At 46.5% G+C, this 15,309-nt stretch overlaps 1 protein-coding gene across 1 annotated transcript; it reads right to left on the bottom strand.

The window, feature by feature from the left end:
* Positions 1-2,068: 2,068 nt before the first annotated feature.
* KCNJ1 (potassium inwardly rectifying channel subfamily J member 1) lies at positions 2,069-3,187 on the bottom strand. The gene has a single exon (XM_019942031.2). The coding sequence runs from the start codon at positions 3,185-3,187 to the stop codon at positions 2,069-2,071; it is 1,119 nt and encodes a 372-aa protein (XP_019797590.1).
* Between the last annotated feature and the right edge of the window lie 12,122 nt (positions 3,188-15,309).

Raw genomic sequence — 15,309 nt, 5'->3', positions numbered from 1 at the left:
GAAAGGCCATTCGCAAAGATCCTGCTCTCCTAACGATCAAGAGGAATGGATTGCCTATGATCACTTCACTACCAGCATCCCCCAACATCTGCTAAAAGGAGCAGAACAGACTAGAAGGCATGTCTTCTGACCCTTCCGTCTATAAAGACACTACAGAGTCATAAACCCTCATGACAATGGGCCAGCAGAGAATTCCAGCTCCCTCGAACTTGTTACACCTGATTTCCTTTAGCTTTGTCAGCAGATTAAATGGCGATGCCAACACACTTACACGCACAGAGTAATCTCCCACGTGGTCCCATCGTGTCCACCGTTATGGCCATGGACAAAGTGCGCAACTCTGAACCCATCAGACTCCTCACTCATTTTTGTCGGAAGGACCAGAGTGTCTGTGTGTATCTGTACAAACTCAACCCCAGGCCTGCAAAAACAAAGTCATTGGTATCCATGACTACATGCCTAGACTCACACCGGAGTGGTTTGATGGGGCTGCATGGGACGGGGCACATCTGCACCCGACATCATGTCCTCCTGGGCACGCTGGATTCAAGACAAACTTACATCAGTTTCAGAGATTTAATGTTTTTTTTGTTTTTTTTTTTTGCGGTACGCGGGTCTCTCACTGCTGTGGCCTCTCCCGTCGCGGAGCACAGGCTCCGGATGCGCAGGCTCAGCGGCCATGGCTCACGGGCCCAGCCGCTCCGCGGCATGTGGGATCTTCCCGGACCGGGGCACGAACCCGCGTCCCCTGCATCGGCAGGCGGACTCTCAACCACTGCGCCACCAGGGAAGCCCAGGGATTTAATGTATTAATCAGCACACTGACAACATTTTGATTCCTAAGCAGCTTTGGGTACCATCTTTTCGAGAATACATTCAAAATAACGTAAGCAGGGAACTGAACAAGACATTCACAGTGAAAGCTTCCCCTGCAGATCAATCCTCATATGACATTGGTCTGTCTGATGAAGATGTGGTGTTGGTCCTCAGAGGAAGGAAGACCTAGCACTTTCCTTACTGTGGGGTCATATCCCATTCCCTTCCCTTTCATACTTCTCCTTTAGAAACAGCATTTCAGTTACAAACCCTCGGGTGAAAAACACAAGATATATTTTTCTCAGAAGCATTAGCAGTATTTTCCCTTCTAAACTGTCTTTGCTCCTTCAAACTCCTCACTGCCTTCTTGGAAGATCAGGAAGTAGTGTTTTAACAGATTTGAAGCCCCTTATCCCATCTAACACAAATTGGAAGAAATATCACCCTCATTTTCAAAGCAAACATTCTTTCTTGCAGGAAAGTGTTCATGGAGATTCTAGAGTGGTGATTTAGACTGTGTAAATGTCCTTGGGCCAACACCCAGCTTGGCCACAGGCTCTGGAGGTGCCGTCGAGCAGGCTGGGCCCTGTGCTCCTCTCCTGCATGTAGAGATGCGGAGTCCGTGGGCCAAGCCTCCCCCCTGCTCCTCTGGAAACACGGCATGACCCAGACTTAGATGGAAGCGCCAACGACCAGGGCTGGAGAAGGCCAGAGCCTCACAAATGTTCACCGTGCATCCGTCTTTTCTTATTACTTTGATTGGTTCCTCTCCCCCAGCTCAGGAGAAAATTTTTCCTTGGATACAATCCAATGTTAAAATAAATGTGGCTTCTTTCTTATCAGTAGAACCAAAATAAGAATATCTTTTTTCCCTGATCCTATCTAAAGCTTATATCTTCTTTGGGAAGACTCTTAAAAAGATCTCATTTGGTCTGTCCATGAAGCTTTCAATGATTTTTGTCTGTTCCCATCAACACGGCATGATTTCAAACAATCCTATTCAAGATTTTATGTGAGCTCCTCTGTCTCCCATATTCCAGTCTCCTACAAACCCATTGCACGTTCTCGTGCAGTTGCCTTGCAGAGCTCTGTGTCTTGTAGGACCATGGTTATGGGGTTCAGGGACATTGCGCGGGGAGATTTGAAATGCTCTTGTCCCACTGTCACACCCCCAAGTTCTTGATTGCTCCATAATGTTTCTAGTCACTAGGTATCTTCCAGATCTTGCTTTACTCACGCTGAAAAGCCACTGTTACATCTTGGTGTCGTCTGTTTCGCTGACTTCGGACAAGATGAAGTTGGGGTTGTCATAGCCTCTCTTCATCCTGGCTTGAGCATCTTTCTCATTATACAGGCACATGGCACAGTGCGGCGTCTCCACTTCCACTGTTTTGCTAAAGTTATGGAAATCTACTCGGTATTTCCCTTCCTTGGTCTTGGACACCATGGGAGCAAAACGATAGCCCCAGAGCACCTCTTCTGGGACGTAGGATGTCCGGACTTGGCAGGTAGCGCTGGTTGATTCCACCGTACCGTCTAAAAACACCACTAATTCAAAGTCCTGCTGGGGAAGGGTTTCTGCTGCCATGTGGAAGAAGGGGCTAGTGTGGTCGATGACATGGTAAATTGTCAGCGGGGAGATGAAAAATAAATTTTCATTCCCTGCGTCCACCACAAAGTTGATATTGATCTGGTCCAAAATGATGGTCTCTCCTTCAGGCGTGATGGTGGTCTTCAGAAGCTTGCCATATATGTGACTGCCAATAAGGAGACTCTTCCGAAGGTTAGCCACTCGGATCAAGAGACAGAGCTTCCCACCCCGCTTACTGATCACCGCATGCTTGCTGAAAGTGACGGTCTTGGCGCGTTGCTTGGGCCGGGAGATCTTGGCTAAAATAGCACCACACATGAAAGAATTGATGATGACCCCAAGGATAGACTGGAAGATAAGCAGGAAAATAGCAGTGCCACACTGTTCCGTCACACACCTGAATCCATAGCCAATGGTCACTTGCGTTTCCAGAGAAAACAGAAAAGCTGAGGTCAGGCCATTGATGTGCTCCACGCAAGGGGTGTGGTTGGCGGAAGGATGGAACTCAGGGAGATCTTTGTGGATGTAGGCGACCGCATACCACAGGAGGCCAAAGAAGAACCAGCTCCCCAAGAAGGCTGTGATGAAGATGGTCATTTTGTATCTCCACTTGAGGTCCAGCACCGTCGTCCAGATGTCCACAAAGAATATCAGCCTCGACTGTGCCTCTACGTTGCCAAATTCGATGTTGCACCTTCCGTCTTTGGAGACCAGCCTTGCTCTTTGCGCAGAACGCCCAAGAAAGTGAGTGACAAACCATTTCTGAAGATGTTTGAACATTCTTTCTTCAACACCCGACCTGAAATCACATCAAAGAAAAACAAAACAGAACAACATTATGTGTCTAACACTAGTGAACTAAGGGACTCACAGAAAGAGCTAACTGTCTATGAAACTGCCATTCAATACCATCCGGGTGAATGATCGCTTGGGCAAGCTGACAACCTTGTTCTGGATACCATAATGCTATCGTCAGTAGAAAATTCCCACTACAAGACCATATTGCTTAAAGATAAAGAGAAAAAACAATTCCAGGGAGATAGAAATGTAAAGGAACCTGAGAGAGCATACATCCATGTGTTTTCTGACCTTAGTCACACCCAACGTTAAAAATGTTTGTGATAACGCAGACACAGAGAACAGACTTGTGGTTGCCAAGGGGAAGGGAAGTGGGGGAGGGATGGATTGGGAGTTTGGGGTTGGCAGAGGCAAACTATTATACGTAGGATGGATAAACAACAAGGTCCTACTGTGTTGCACAGGGAACTATATTCAGTAACCTGTGATAAAGCATCATGGAAAAGAAGAGGAAAAAGAATGTATATATATGTATAACTGAATCACTTTGCTGAACAATGGAAATTAACACAACATTGTAAATCCACTATGCTTCAATAAAATATTTTTTAAATGTTTATGATAACAAATTATGGCCTGTACTATGATTTATTTGATAGTATTCTTTAAATGAATTCTTTTTTCTTTAATAAACTTAGTCTTAAGCTAAGCAAAACTATCTGTGAAAGCAGAAACTTGATGCACTATTTACATTTCGGTTAATATATAGAAATAAATAACTATAAAAAAAGCCTCATCAGTATACTACCTAAACCATCTTATGTACTGCTACGGATACTCACATAGCAAGAGAAATTATAATTCAATTCAATTCTCTCATTTATCTAGTGAAGGAACTGAGAAAATTTTTTTTTTGTGGTACGCGGGCCTCTCACTGTTGTGGCCTCTCCCGTTGCGGAGCACAGTCTCCGGACGCGCAGGCTCAGCGGCCATGGCTCACGTGCCCCGCGGCACGTGGGATCCTCCCGGACCGGGGCACGAACTCGTGTCCCCTGCATCGGCAGGTGGACTCTCAACCGCTGCGCCACCAGGGAAGCCCAGAACTGAGAAAATTTTAATGATATTTCCAAAGTCAGGTCCCTCAACAGAAATTAACACAACGTTGTAAATCAACTATACTTCAATAAAATTAAGACAGCAGCAAAGTCAGGGACCTAATCATGGCAGGATGACAACTAGAGCGTAAGCTTCCCCGCTTCCAGGTCAGAGAAATCTCTCCCTCACTGTGTCTCAGTTATAACGTTTCATATTCTAACACCAGATTTCTCTGAAACATTTCAAGAGAAGCATTGGTCAACTTCCTTTTTTTTTTGTTTTTTGCTCGACACTATTTAGAACAGAGTTCCTCAATACTGTTTGGTCAAGTTGTATCATAAGATCCTGGAAGTTTTCTGAGTGGATCCCAAGCCTGGGATGCCAAGGTTCCCCAAAGCAATAGTAAGATGCTCACCATCGGTATCTGCTACTTCCTTCCTTGCCTGCAAGCTGAAGGATGGGGCACTCTGATTTAAAGAACCCTGCGCAAAGGTAGAACCATGTTTTATTCACTCCTCTATCCCAGCTGTCAGCACAGACCATTACTATTTATTCAATAAGCATAAATGGAATCATTCGTTGAATGAATTAAGCACTTCAAAATACCATCTGGACAAAGGTCTCATGGATGACATTATTGTAACTTCCATCTTACAGCACAAAACTGAAGGGATTTCCCCCAAACAGACAGCACTGATGAACCCCCGGGGTCATAAACACTAGACGGTCTCCTCCCCTATCTGTGCTCACCCCACTCCCAAGGTGTGCCTGTTATGGTTGGCAATGTCTTCGTGGTATTTTTAATCGAATGCAAATATGTTTCTAAAATAGATTTCAAAATCCCCCTTCAAAAATGTGTTTATTCATACAAACTAGGAAGCGAAACCAACTTAGTGATAAATTTTAAACAAAAGTGATATCCTACCACGTTTTGCTCATGGCCTTAAACCAGGTGAAAACACAAGAAGACCCCAGGTAGAAGTGGTGATGAGAAAACCACGGCTGTGGTGATTGGAAGGACAGGTTCTAAAGATATTAAAAAATGTAACCCGGAGAGCAGACAGTGCACTCAGAGGGGCCTGCCCCTCGTGTCACCCAACCCTCATTGACCTCAAGTCCTCAAAGAGTATGAGGGGATGGTCCCAAGTGTGGCTCGCCAAGGGAAGTGGTCTCTTCCTGCCCAATCTCTCCCTTTCCTCTGCTCACATCTCCCCTAACCTTGTGTCCATCCCCTGGGGACTCTCTCCCTTTCCCAGGTTCATGGAAGCTCATACTGTTTACAAAGCTCTTCTTAGGCTGGATCTCACCTAAAACAATAACTTCTAAAGCCAACATTCATCCGTCGAATTCACATCCTCTTTGTCATACATTATAATTCCAGACGTAACTCCTAACACAGCAACCTCCGAGCTTTTCTCCCCCGCTATTCTTGTAGCCCCATCTGAATTCATTTCACTTTTGAAAAGAAAGGGTATTTCTGTAGAGTAAATGAGTCCCCCCGATTCATCTCTTGGATGAGTTTGGGTTTCCATGCCTGTACTACTAAGAAAATATTATCTGCCTGGCCTTGCAAAGAGTAGGAACGAAAGCACCCAGCTTAAAAAGAGCTTCCCCAGATCGCCCACACTTACCAACATCTTAAACATATTCTGTCCCGAAGCATCCACGGCTGGGAGAAGCAAGGAGGTAGTGTTGGGAGCTGGTCTCTGGAGGCAGGCTGATTTCTTTCAAACCCAGCCTAATTTATGGTAGGCTTTGGCCAGTGGACCGATGCTAATGTGTATTAGCCTGAAAACATTAATTTGATAGTGGAGCTGTGTGGTTTAAACTCTCAGGCCAAGCCCCAAGCTGGGTATGTATTTTTTTCCCAAACCTCACATGGCTTGAATTCCATCATGCTAAGCCTTGACAAGCCACCAGCTAAGGGCCCTGGGCAGCAGGCACAGGTTCTGTTCTGGCATTTTCCTCCTCTCCTTTACCATGCTCTATAGCTCTCTTGCTCTTCCTCCTAGTTTGGGCCCAATACCCTTCACCAGAAACAATTAGTTATCATCAGTCTCCCACCATATTCCCTGAAACACACTGAGATACTGAGATTTCTAAGTGTTCACAAAGATACAGGTGAATGATAGACGTAGGTAAGTACATGTCTGTAAGACAAAAATAAGATCACACCAGGAAAAAACAAGATGCCATGTTAATCTCTCTACACAGCAGTCACTGTTGTTTAAGAAACTGAGATTTAAAAGCAGCCCTTATTGTTGGATTTATTTTGTAAAATCTGGCATGTACTGAAGGTACTTTCTACATGCACTGGGTTAACCAATGCTGTTGATTTATTTACTCAGACAGTGAGAAGTTTCATACCTAGAGAATGCAAGAATACAGGATAAATTCATCCTCTGACCAAGCCCGTCCGTCACGTGGCAGTCCCATTATACACAGCCTATATCTGACTTTGCTTAGACAATGGCATTTAATCCTACCACAGACAGACACAATATGTATTTTTGGAACTATTGGGCAATTAGAAATTGGCCCTGGATTATGTAACATGCACAGTTTCTAGGTCACTTTCTGTTGAAATCAGTAAACCTTAATAGCAAGCATAGGGCTGGACATTAGCTAATATTTACCAAGTTCTTCTTAATGGCCTGGCAAAGCAAGTGGATTATATTGTTGCCATCTTTTTTCTTCAGTGCTCCAGCATTCTTTTTTTCTGTAAACAGTCCATTCTCAAAAAATAGACTTTGTATGAACTTTCCAAACATCGAGTGTATTGTGTAGGATTTCAAAGACAAATAGAACTCTGTTCCTGTTCTCAAGGAGCTCACAGTCGAAGGGGGAAGTGAGCTCAGTAACTCAGCAATTACAATGTGCTGTGGTCTGTATAATACCCAAAGGACACGTCTCTGCTCAGAGATCTCTATTAGACAGGCCATCCCCCAACCCCCTGCGGAAACACCTCAACTGACAGAAAACTCACTTTTGTGTCGATTAATTTATTTATCCTTCATTAAGCAACAGGGATGTGTGGATTCTAACACGTGTGTTAGACACCACGGAAGTAATCGTTTACCAAATGGGTACAGTCCCTGTCATTGTGAAAAACCTTCTAGTCCAGGTGGGAGACGCAAACGAGCTGATAAACCGTCAAACGCAGTATGATACCTGCCAGGGCAGAAAACAATGGAAGTGCTCTGGGAGGATCTTGTTTGAGGAGCAGAGAAGCGCTATGGAGACCAAGGCCTGGAGATGGTATTAGCGTCACACATGGTAGGAACTCTGTAACTGTTTGTTGAATGACAATCAATCAATTAAACACAGCATGCATAAGAGCAATGGGTCTGCTATCACTTACGTGGCTCCCGTCCAATAGAGATATTTTGGAAGAGACATTTTTGTGCAGCACTGTAATTGTAAATTGTGTATGTGACAGAGGCAGGGGCACAGAGGAACTGAAAGAATTGCTGAGTAAACAGGTGACAGTGTTGGGGGACAGCGCGAGACACCGGCTGGAACCAGCAAGGACCAGCGCACTTAGCGCCTGTGCGCCCTGCGAGATGTTCTCATCTAGACCTAGAGGAGAAACTGATACCAGCAACACCCGGTCTAGTCTTGCCTCGGGGACAACTCATGATACTTCTAAAGAAGTGTGAACTCTCTTCAGGTGATCAGTCTTTCAAATTCTTGAAAATAAACATTTTCCTCCTGAATCTCCTTTTCTCCATAAAAATGCATGCTTTATTTGCATACAATACCTATGGCAACCAAACCCGTCTGCATTTTAAGTGAGGTACCTACAATTTGTGCTCCTTGATGATATTTAAAGAACCAGGACAGAGGCCGTTCTTTTGCAGGCCACCCCCTGAGAACGAGCAATTGGGAATTTGGAGTTTCCCATGGCCAGTATCACACAGCCTTCTACCCACCCCGGCTCGCTCAGCAGCCACTGGACCAGAGAGAAGACGGCAAATAGATGTTGCTTTTATCTCTTATTTAGAATTACAAAGGCTATCGTTCCTCTCTATAGTTGAAAAAACAGTTGCTGTAGTCTGCCTATTAGTCCAACCTCTCACAGCTCACACACAGCCTGAATTCGCTCAGGACATTTCTGAGAGTCAAGATTGTCTGTCAGAGGTAGGAAATAGGAGTTATTCAGCCTGAGAGCAGAAGTCAAATGACTTTCTGTAGTCCCTTTGCAATGGTGCTGGAGGAGAAATTCAAGCTGCCATGAAAATTGATGGCTTTGCTTCAGACCATTAACCAACATTTCCTGAGGACCTACCGTAGCGAGGCATGCAATGGGATCATGGCCCAAGGTCTCCACCTTCTTAATCAGTGAAATCAAGCAAACTCTCTACTGATTGAACTTACTACATGCCAGGTGCTACGCTAGGAAGCAAAAGAGGTAACAGTCGCGGCTGTCAAGTTGCTCAAGTATGAGTAGTAATTCAGTCACTATCCGATAATTACAATGCGGCAGGTTTGCTGCCCTTGAAGGGGTTGAGGACAGGGTTTTCAAGCATCCACCAGAGAGGAGACGCAACAGGCCGAAGGTTAAGCTTACACTCTTGAACACACCTTTGCTGAGGAGCTAAAACAAATACATCTGTTACCGCAGAGGACTTCCTGTTTTCTATGAAAACGGCCTCAAGCTATTGCAGGATGGCCACCCAGCTGGCTTTGCAAACCCTCAGTGCCCAGGGGCATCCAGTCAGCCAGCTCCTGGGGATACGTATATGGGAGACCTATTGTCGACAGAGGGCATTGTTTCCTTTTTGTTCAATATTCTGAGAGAAATCACCTCTGATGTCTTTAGCTCTACCAGGCTGCTCACTTGGGCTCAGCCTGGGTTCTTACAAAGAACTTGGCAAGGCCGGTGGAAATAATTTTTCCTGGCCTCATGGGCATGTGAACGGGCATGAGCCTCAGGACCCTTCCAGGCTAGATTTGGGACTGCACTTCAGTAACACCCCACCTTTCCCTGGGGCCGAGTGTGCTCACATGCCCCCTCCCCTGTGAAGCCACAAGTTGCTTGTGTCCAGGGTGGGAATGCAGCACAGACTTTCCTAGGTGCCTGGTTCCTTCCAGAGAACAGAGTTTGGGAACAAGAGCCAGTGAATCATAAGGTCTGGGGGTGTTGGTGGTCCCCTACGGCACACCGGCTTCTGTAGGCATGTCTGGAGCCTGCCGGTCCAGGAGCATCACCTGAATAACTATAGAGATCTGCCATGCGTGGGGATCAAGACGGGGTGGGAGCCCTGCTGCAGGACGTTCGTGGCACAGGTAAGAACCAAAGGCACCAGGTAGACTGGAGGAGGTCCAGCTGGGCTGAGCGCAGACATGGACTTGAATCTGTCACTTGATGGCCAGGTGACCTGAGCAAGCCACTTAGGCTAACTGGGCCTCCGCTTCCTCACCTGTGAAATGACTGTGAGAATATGCTCTCAAAGGCTGTAGCGTGTTTTACATGCAAATGTAAATTTCCTAGAACACGGCAATTACACAATAAATAGTAGCAACTGTTATTATCAGTTCAGAAGTTTAAACCTGTGCAGCAGCTTAACCAGGCGTCACCGACCCAGGCCACTGAGGGTCTGCTCTGCAGAGTCACAGGGGCTGTGTGGGGAAATGACACGCAGGCGAGGGACAAGACTCCTGAGAGAGAGGGCGACAAAGGTTCTGACAACACGTCGATGTCTGTGAACTGTACTGGCTTCAGAGCCCATCCTGACCTGTGGAATAGAAGACCTGAGAAAGCCAAACACGTCTGTATAAAGGATCTGCCCATCATCAGGGCGGAAGCCTTATCCTGGAGAGGTGAGAACAGGATAGAGGGAGAGAATTTTCCTTGGTGGCACTACCAGGGGTGATGCCCTTCTTCTCTTACCACAGACATTAAGTAGCATTTGATTGTATCACTGACAATCTACAGACGCCGTTGCAAAGGAAAAAGCAACCCCAGACAGCTGGGAGCCAGCCTGGCACCACGTCTAGGTCTCGGTGTTGCCGGGAGCTGTCCGGGGGCTCACAGCTCAGTCTTGGTGTTCTCTTGTTGAACCCGGTTTCACAGGATATCAACATCAGAATCATGTCTGACCACAGACAGAAACATGAACGTGGTCCAAACCATGAAAATGCCCAAATGTCCCCCTGTGCTGGCACTGTGAGTGATCCCGATAATAAGATTTACTAACATACTCCATCACAGAATTACCCCTATTTCTTGACATCTAACCCAGAGCAGCGTATTGCTTCCTTAACTCTCCCAAATCACCCAGAACAAGCCCAAATCTTGATGATGTGCTGTCTAACACTCTCTCAAGCGGGGCTCCCCACCATTCCTCAGGGGCGTGTGCTCACTAGCTGCGACAAGTCACCTGCTGCTCTATGGCTGGGAGACACTGACACCCCAAAAGGCAGAAGAGGCGTAACTAAGAGGTCATAAAGCCGTTCTATAACCAATTGACGATTCCACACCATTGCTTCCAGGGGTCACACTTGCATACGTATATTTGCAGGCTTTTGTATCAGGATGTGAAAATGAAGGACCAAATTTAAATATACAAAGTCATTAAAAGGAGTTAAAATATTCAAGTTCAGTTTTTAAGTTCTGTCCAGCTAACTAGTTTACAAGGGCCGTTGGTCATCCTCAGATAATTCTACTCTCCCCACAAAGACCTGTATCACTTCCTGGCACCTGGATTGGGACCCAGCAGGAAGCATCTAGAGATGTGATATTCCCACCAGGACAGCCAGCCTGGGAGTCTGTGAGGCTGGCCCCAAGCCAGGTGTCCGCAGGGTCTCACCAGGCTTTGGTGGCAGCATGCCTTTGCTGTGGAGTAGGAAACCTGTGCTTTGGAAGTTGACGCTAATTCTATGTGTATTTTCAAAGTTGTTTTTTGAAGTATTTTGGAAATGTCAGCATGTCTCGGTTCGGCAAAGGGACCCCAGTTAGGGGGGGCCCTTCATCTCTGCCTGATTCAGAGTTTTGAAGGGACAGCCACACATCCCTGGGGGCTGTGGGGAATGGTGACCACAGAGTGAGAGAACCCTAGAGGACGAGAGAAACTCACAGTCACAGGGTTGGGTCTTCTTGTCTTTTATTCTAAAGATTTTCTAAGGAGTCTATCTTCTCAACTTTAGGGAGTTTTGTACTTTACCAAAAGAAGGCATGGCTTTGTTGGCTATGCGTGGATTGAGCCAAAGTGAAGAGGATAAACCGAGGGAAACGTGAGGATGCACAGCTCAAAATGAATGAAGGGAAGCCCAGGGCTGAGAAAAGCCTCTGCAGACTGTGAAATGGTCATTAAGACCTGGGTGGAGGGCCTCCCAGCTGTATCCTTTGTGAACAGCGCCCTCTAGAGCACAGTTCAATGGTGCCCTGAAGCGGGGACCTTCCGGGCAAGAAGCCCAGTGTCTGCCCAGCCACAAGTGTGAAATCTCTTGCAACCTGGGTTGTCCACTGGCTTGTTTACTGAGAAGCCAGCGTGGACATGAAGTCACTTGCCTCTGTCTGAAAAGGTGCACGAGATGATTTTCAAAGCTTCATGTATGACTGGAATTTGCAGTGACCCAAGAGCTTCTGGCTTTGGGATTCCTGTTGTTGGGCTTGGAATTTGCCAAGTTGCCTTTGCTGGGCTCAGGATTGGGGGTGAAAACACAGTATGGAAAATACGTAGTAAAACACAACAAATATGGTTATCATCTGGAGAGAGATGACAGGTCCCTAGAGAATCTCGGGTGAAATTCCATTCAGTCTGTCCCAGGACCAGATGGAACCCTCCGCCATGGAAGTGGTGGGAGGGTCAGTTCTCAGGTCTCCACCATGCACTCAGGCCAGACGTCCTGAGCACCACTGTCCTAACCGTTGAATTCTAGTTTCTGGTGAACCTATAGCTGAAAATTAAATTAACACAAGGACCCAAAGGCATTTCTAGTCTCATAGCCTTTTATTCTCATTTCTATTCAAAAGAAATCCATTACAATGAAAATATCATTATACAAGTCTAGATATAAATCTTATACTGAAACCAAAACCAATAAATTGTGTTCTCGAAAGATAATATATGAACAGAAATTGCTTGTGTAGAGTAAGTTGTATGATATATGCACTAGAATATTAGATATTTAAAGGAATCCTTTACTGAATAAGTTTATAAAGCAAAGAATCACTTTTTCAAATAAAATAATCATTTTCTCACTTGTTTGGCTTGTAAAAGTATGTGTATTGGGGGATGAGTGTAGTTTGTTTTTCTGAAAACTGGACACATATGTAATAAAATAATTTTTAAATCTCTCTCAAGCACCCACCTCAAATGGCACTGACGTTTAATAAAAGAATTTTAATGTTTACCAAAAGTTGTATTTATATGTGTGCAGTGACCCCGTTATTAGTCTGACCCTTCTAGTTTTCTGTGGTTTGGGTTGGTATTACATCAATTCAGTCTTTCCAGCCCAAAAAGGAATGAATTCCATGTGGACTAGAGGCCCTGAACATACTTTCCTGAGTGTCTGCAACAAGAAATACACTTTGTTTTTAAGAAAACATATAGAATCCTAAGCCTTGAAGATTTATAATATAGAGGAATAATTCTGGTGCCTTGAGTTTGGCATTGGGGGACTCTTAGTCATGAGGCTGTACCCACAGGTGAAGGGTGTCATGTTGGGCCATCCCTGTTCCAAGAGACATGCAAAGAGAAGGCGCAGAACCCCAGGTTCCTGAGTTTGGAGGGGACCTCTGAAGGCCTTTCAGTCCTATATGCTAGCTTATGTTTCCTGCCCCAGCAACGGGCCTACAGGGCAGGATTTAAGAGGTGGGTGTGTGGGGTTTGAATCTGGAGTCGGTCAGTCACTAGCCCTCAATCGGGGTACCATCCCATCTCTCAGTGTGTCCATTTCCTCATCTGAAAAATGGGCCCATTCATATCTATTACAGATGGATAGAAAGAGCTCAGACAGCACTTAGGCATGCAAAGTGATCCAGCCATTAACACCTTCAGGAATGCAACCTCCAGCTCTAACTTCTCTTTCAAGTTACAGCCATACATTGAATGAAAGATCCAACCGTGTCATTATCTGTGATGCCTTTAAATTCTGGGCTTTTCTTCACCAGTGTCCAGGCTGCAATAGCAGCGTGCTTCCCGGAAAGGTAATGAGAAGGGCAAGGCTCCAACCACAGGGCAGGGGATTAGCTGCAGAGCCCGCACTCCTGTGGGTCCTGCCGCTCTGCCCCGGGAGCTTCTGAGGGTCAATGATTACCAGCTTTGGCTTGGGTTCCGCCGAGCCACGGGAGTTGCATTAATGGGGCGGCACGTCACCCACCCTCCCACGTCCAAGAACTTTCTGGGAAAGCCCTGGAGGCAGAGGGAAGCAGAGTCAGCAGCCCCCATGACCCTGTAGTTCCGCGTCCTAGAGCCGCCCTTGGGCCTGTGCTGAATTCCTCCCTTTGGGGCTCTTCTTGTCACCGGGCAGGGCCCACCCCAGGGGATCCTCTGAGAGTGGGGACATGGCTGCAGAGACGTCCCACCTGCGTCCTCACAGTGTGACGAGCTACTCCAGCAACTGTCTTGCGCTGCTTTTGACAAGTGTCTGCCCCTGAAACAAGAGAGCAAGTGGGAGGAAGTCCTCTCCCAGACTCAGAGCCGGGCCAGGGTGGGCAAACCCAAGGCCTCGCCGAGACCTGCCCCCAAGAGGGCCCACGGAGCCCACGGCAGGCCTGCTGACGCACTTTTCCTCATTCCTCTCCTCCCTTCTACTCACTGGTGTGTATAGTGTCCTGGAAAAAGTGAAGTGAAATTCCACTTGACTTCCTCTTATTTGCCCTTCTAATCGTAATCAAACTGAATCACAAGAAGTTTTTCCGTCTCAAAAAGGTTACTTAACCTCTCCACAGGTTTTCCTAATAAATTGGGGATTATAACGCCTATTGGTTGCCAAGGGGATTCACTGGAAAATACACATGTCCACACAAAAGGCTGTGCACAGATGTTGAGAGCGACATTGTTCGTAACAGCCAGAAATTGGAAACAACCCAAATGCCAATCCACGGATGAATCAATAAATAAATGGGGTTTGTCCATACAATGGAATATTATTTGACCATAAAAAAGGAATGAAGGATTGATACATACTACAACACGGTGAGCTTTGAAAGCATTGTGCTAAGTGAAAGCGGCCAGATATGGTGTTTTTCCATTTGTACAAATGTGTGGAACGGACAAATCTACAAAGAGAGGAAGTTAGATCAGTAGTTCCCAGTGGTCGGGGCAGAGGGAAGTGCGGAGTGGCTGTAATTGGTACGGAGTGTCTTTTTTGCAGTGATGAAACAGTTCTAATGTTGATGGTGGAGATGGCTGTCCACCTTTGTGACTATACCCAAAACCCACTATTGTAGTTTTAAGTGAGTGGATTTCATGGTATAGGAATTTGTTATATTATATTATACTATATTATTATCAATATTGTATTGTATCGTATCATATTGTACTGTTTCAACGGAGCCGGTACAGGAAAAATCCACATCAGGTACCTCTTGCACGGCAGGGCTCGGCAAACTGCCCCCATCTGCGGCCTGCCTCTCCAATTTCTTCCTCTCCATCTCCTCGCCTCCTTTCTCTCCCAGCGCCAGCTGGAAGCACCACGCTCGGCCCTTGTAGGGCCCTCGGCTGGACCTGGCACCTCCTCCTATAGCAAGTGCTACCGTGATTCCGGAAGCACCACATCCAAATTACTTCCTTGGTCATAAGAGTCTGGAGGCACCCAAAGATGCTTCTGTGCGTCCTCACCCTCAACACGCGCTCTGCCAGCAAAGGAGAGACTGCGCCTCTGCCGGCGTCTGTGGGCAAGTCCTTCTCCTCCAGCCCGGCCGGTGGTGACTGGGGAAGCAGCCGAGGCAGAGCGTGGTGCCGCCCCGCCGTCCACCCTCTCCTGGGTCCCGCACGCCGTGACCCTGACCTGGCAGCTCAGGGTTTAGCCCCGGGTCGGCTCTGCCCACTCGCCCCTCG

The sequence above is a fragment of the Tursiops truncatus genome, chromosome 8 (genome assembly GCF_011762595.2).
Source record: "Tursiops truncatus isolate mTurTru1 chromosome 8, mTurTru1.mat.Y, whole genome shotgun sequence".
Classification (NCBI taxonomy): Eukaryota; Metazoa; Chordata; class Mammalia; order Artiodactyla; family Delphinidae; genus Tursiops; species Tursiops truncatus.
Note: the sequence above shows the minus strand (reverse complement) of the source record. Positions and strands in the feature narration are given on the sequence as shown.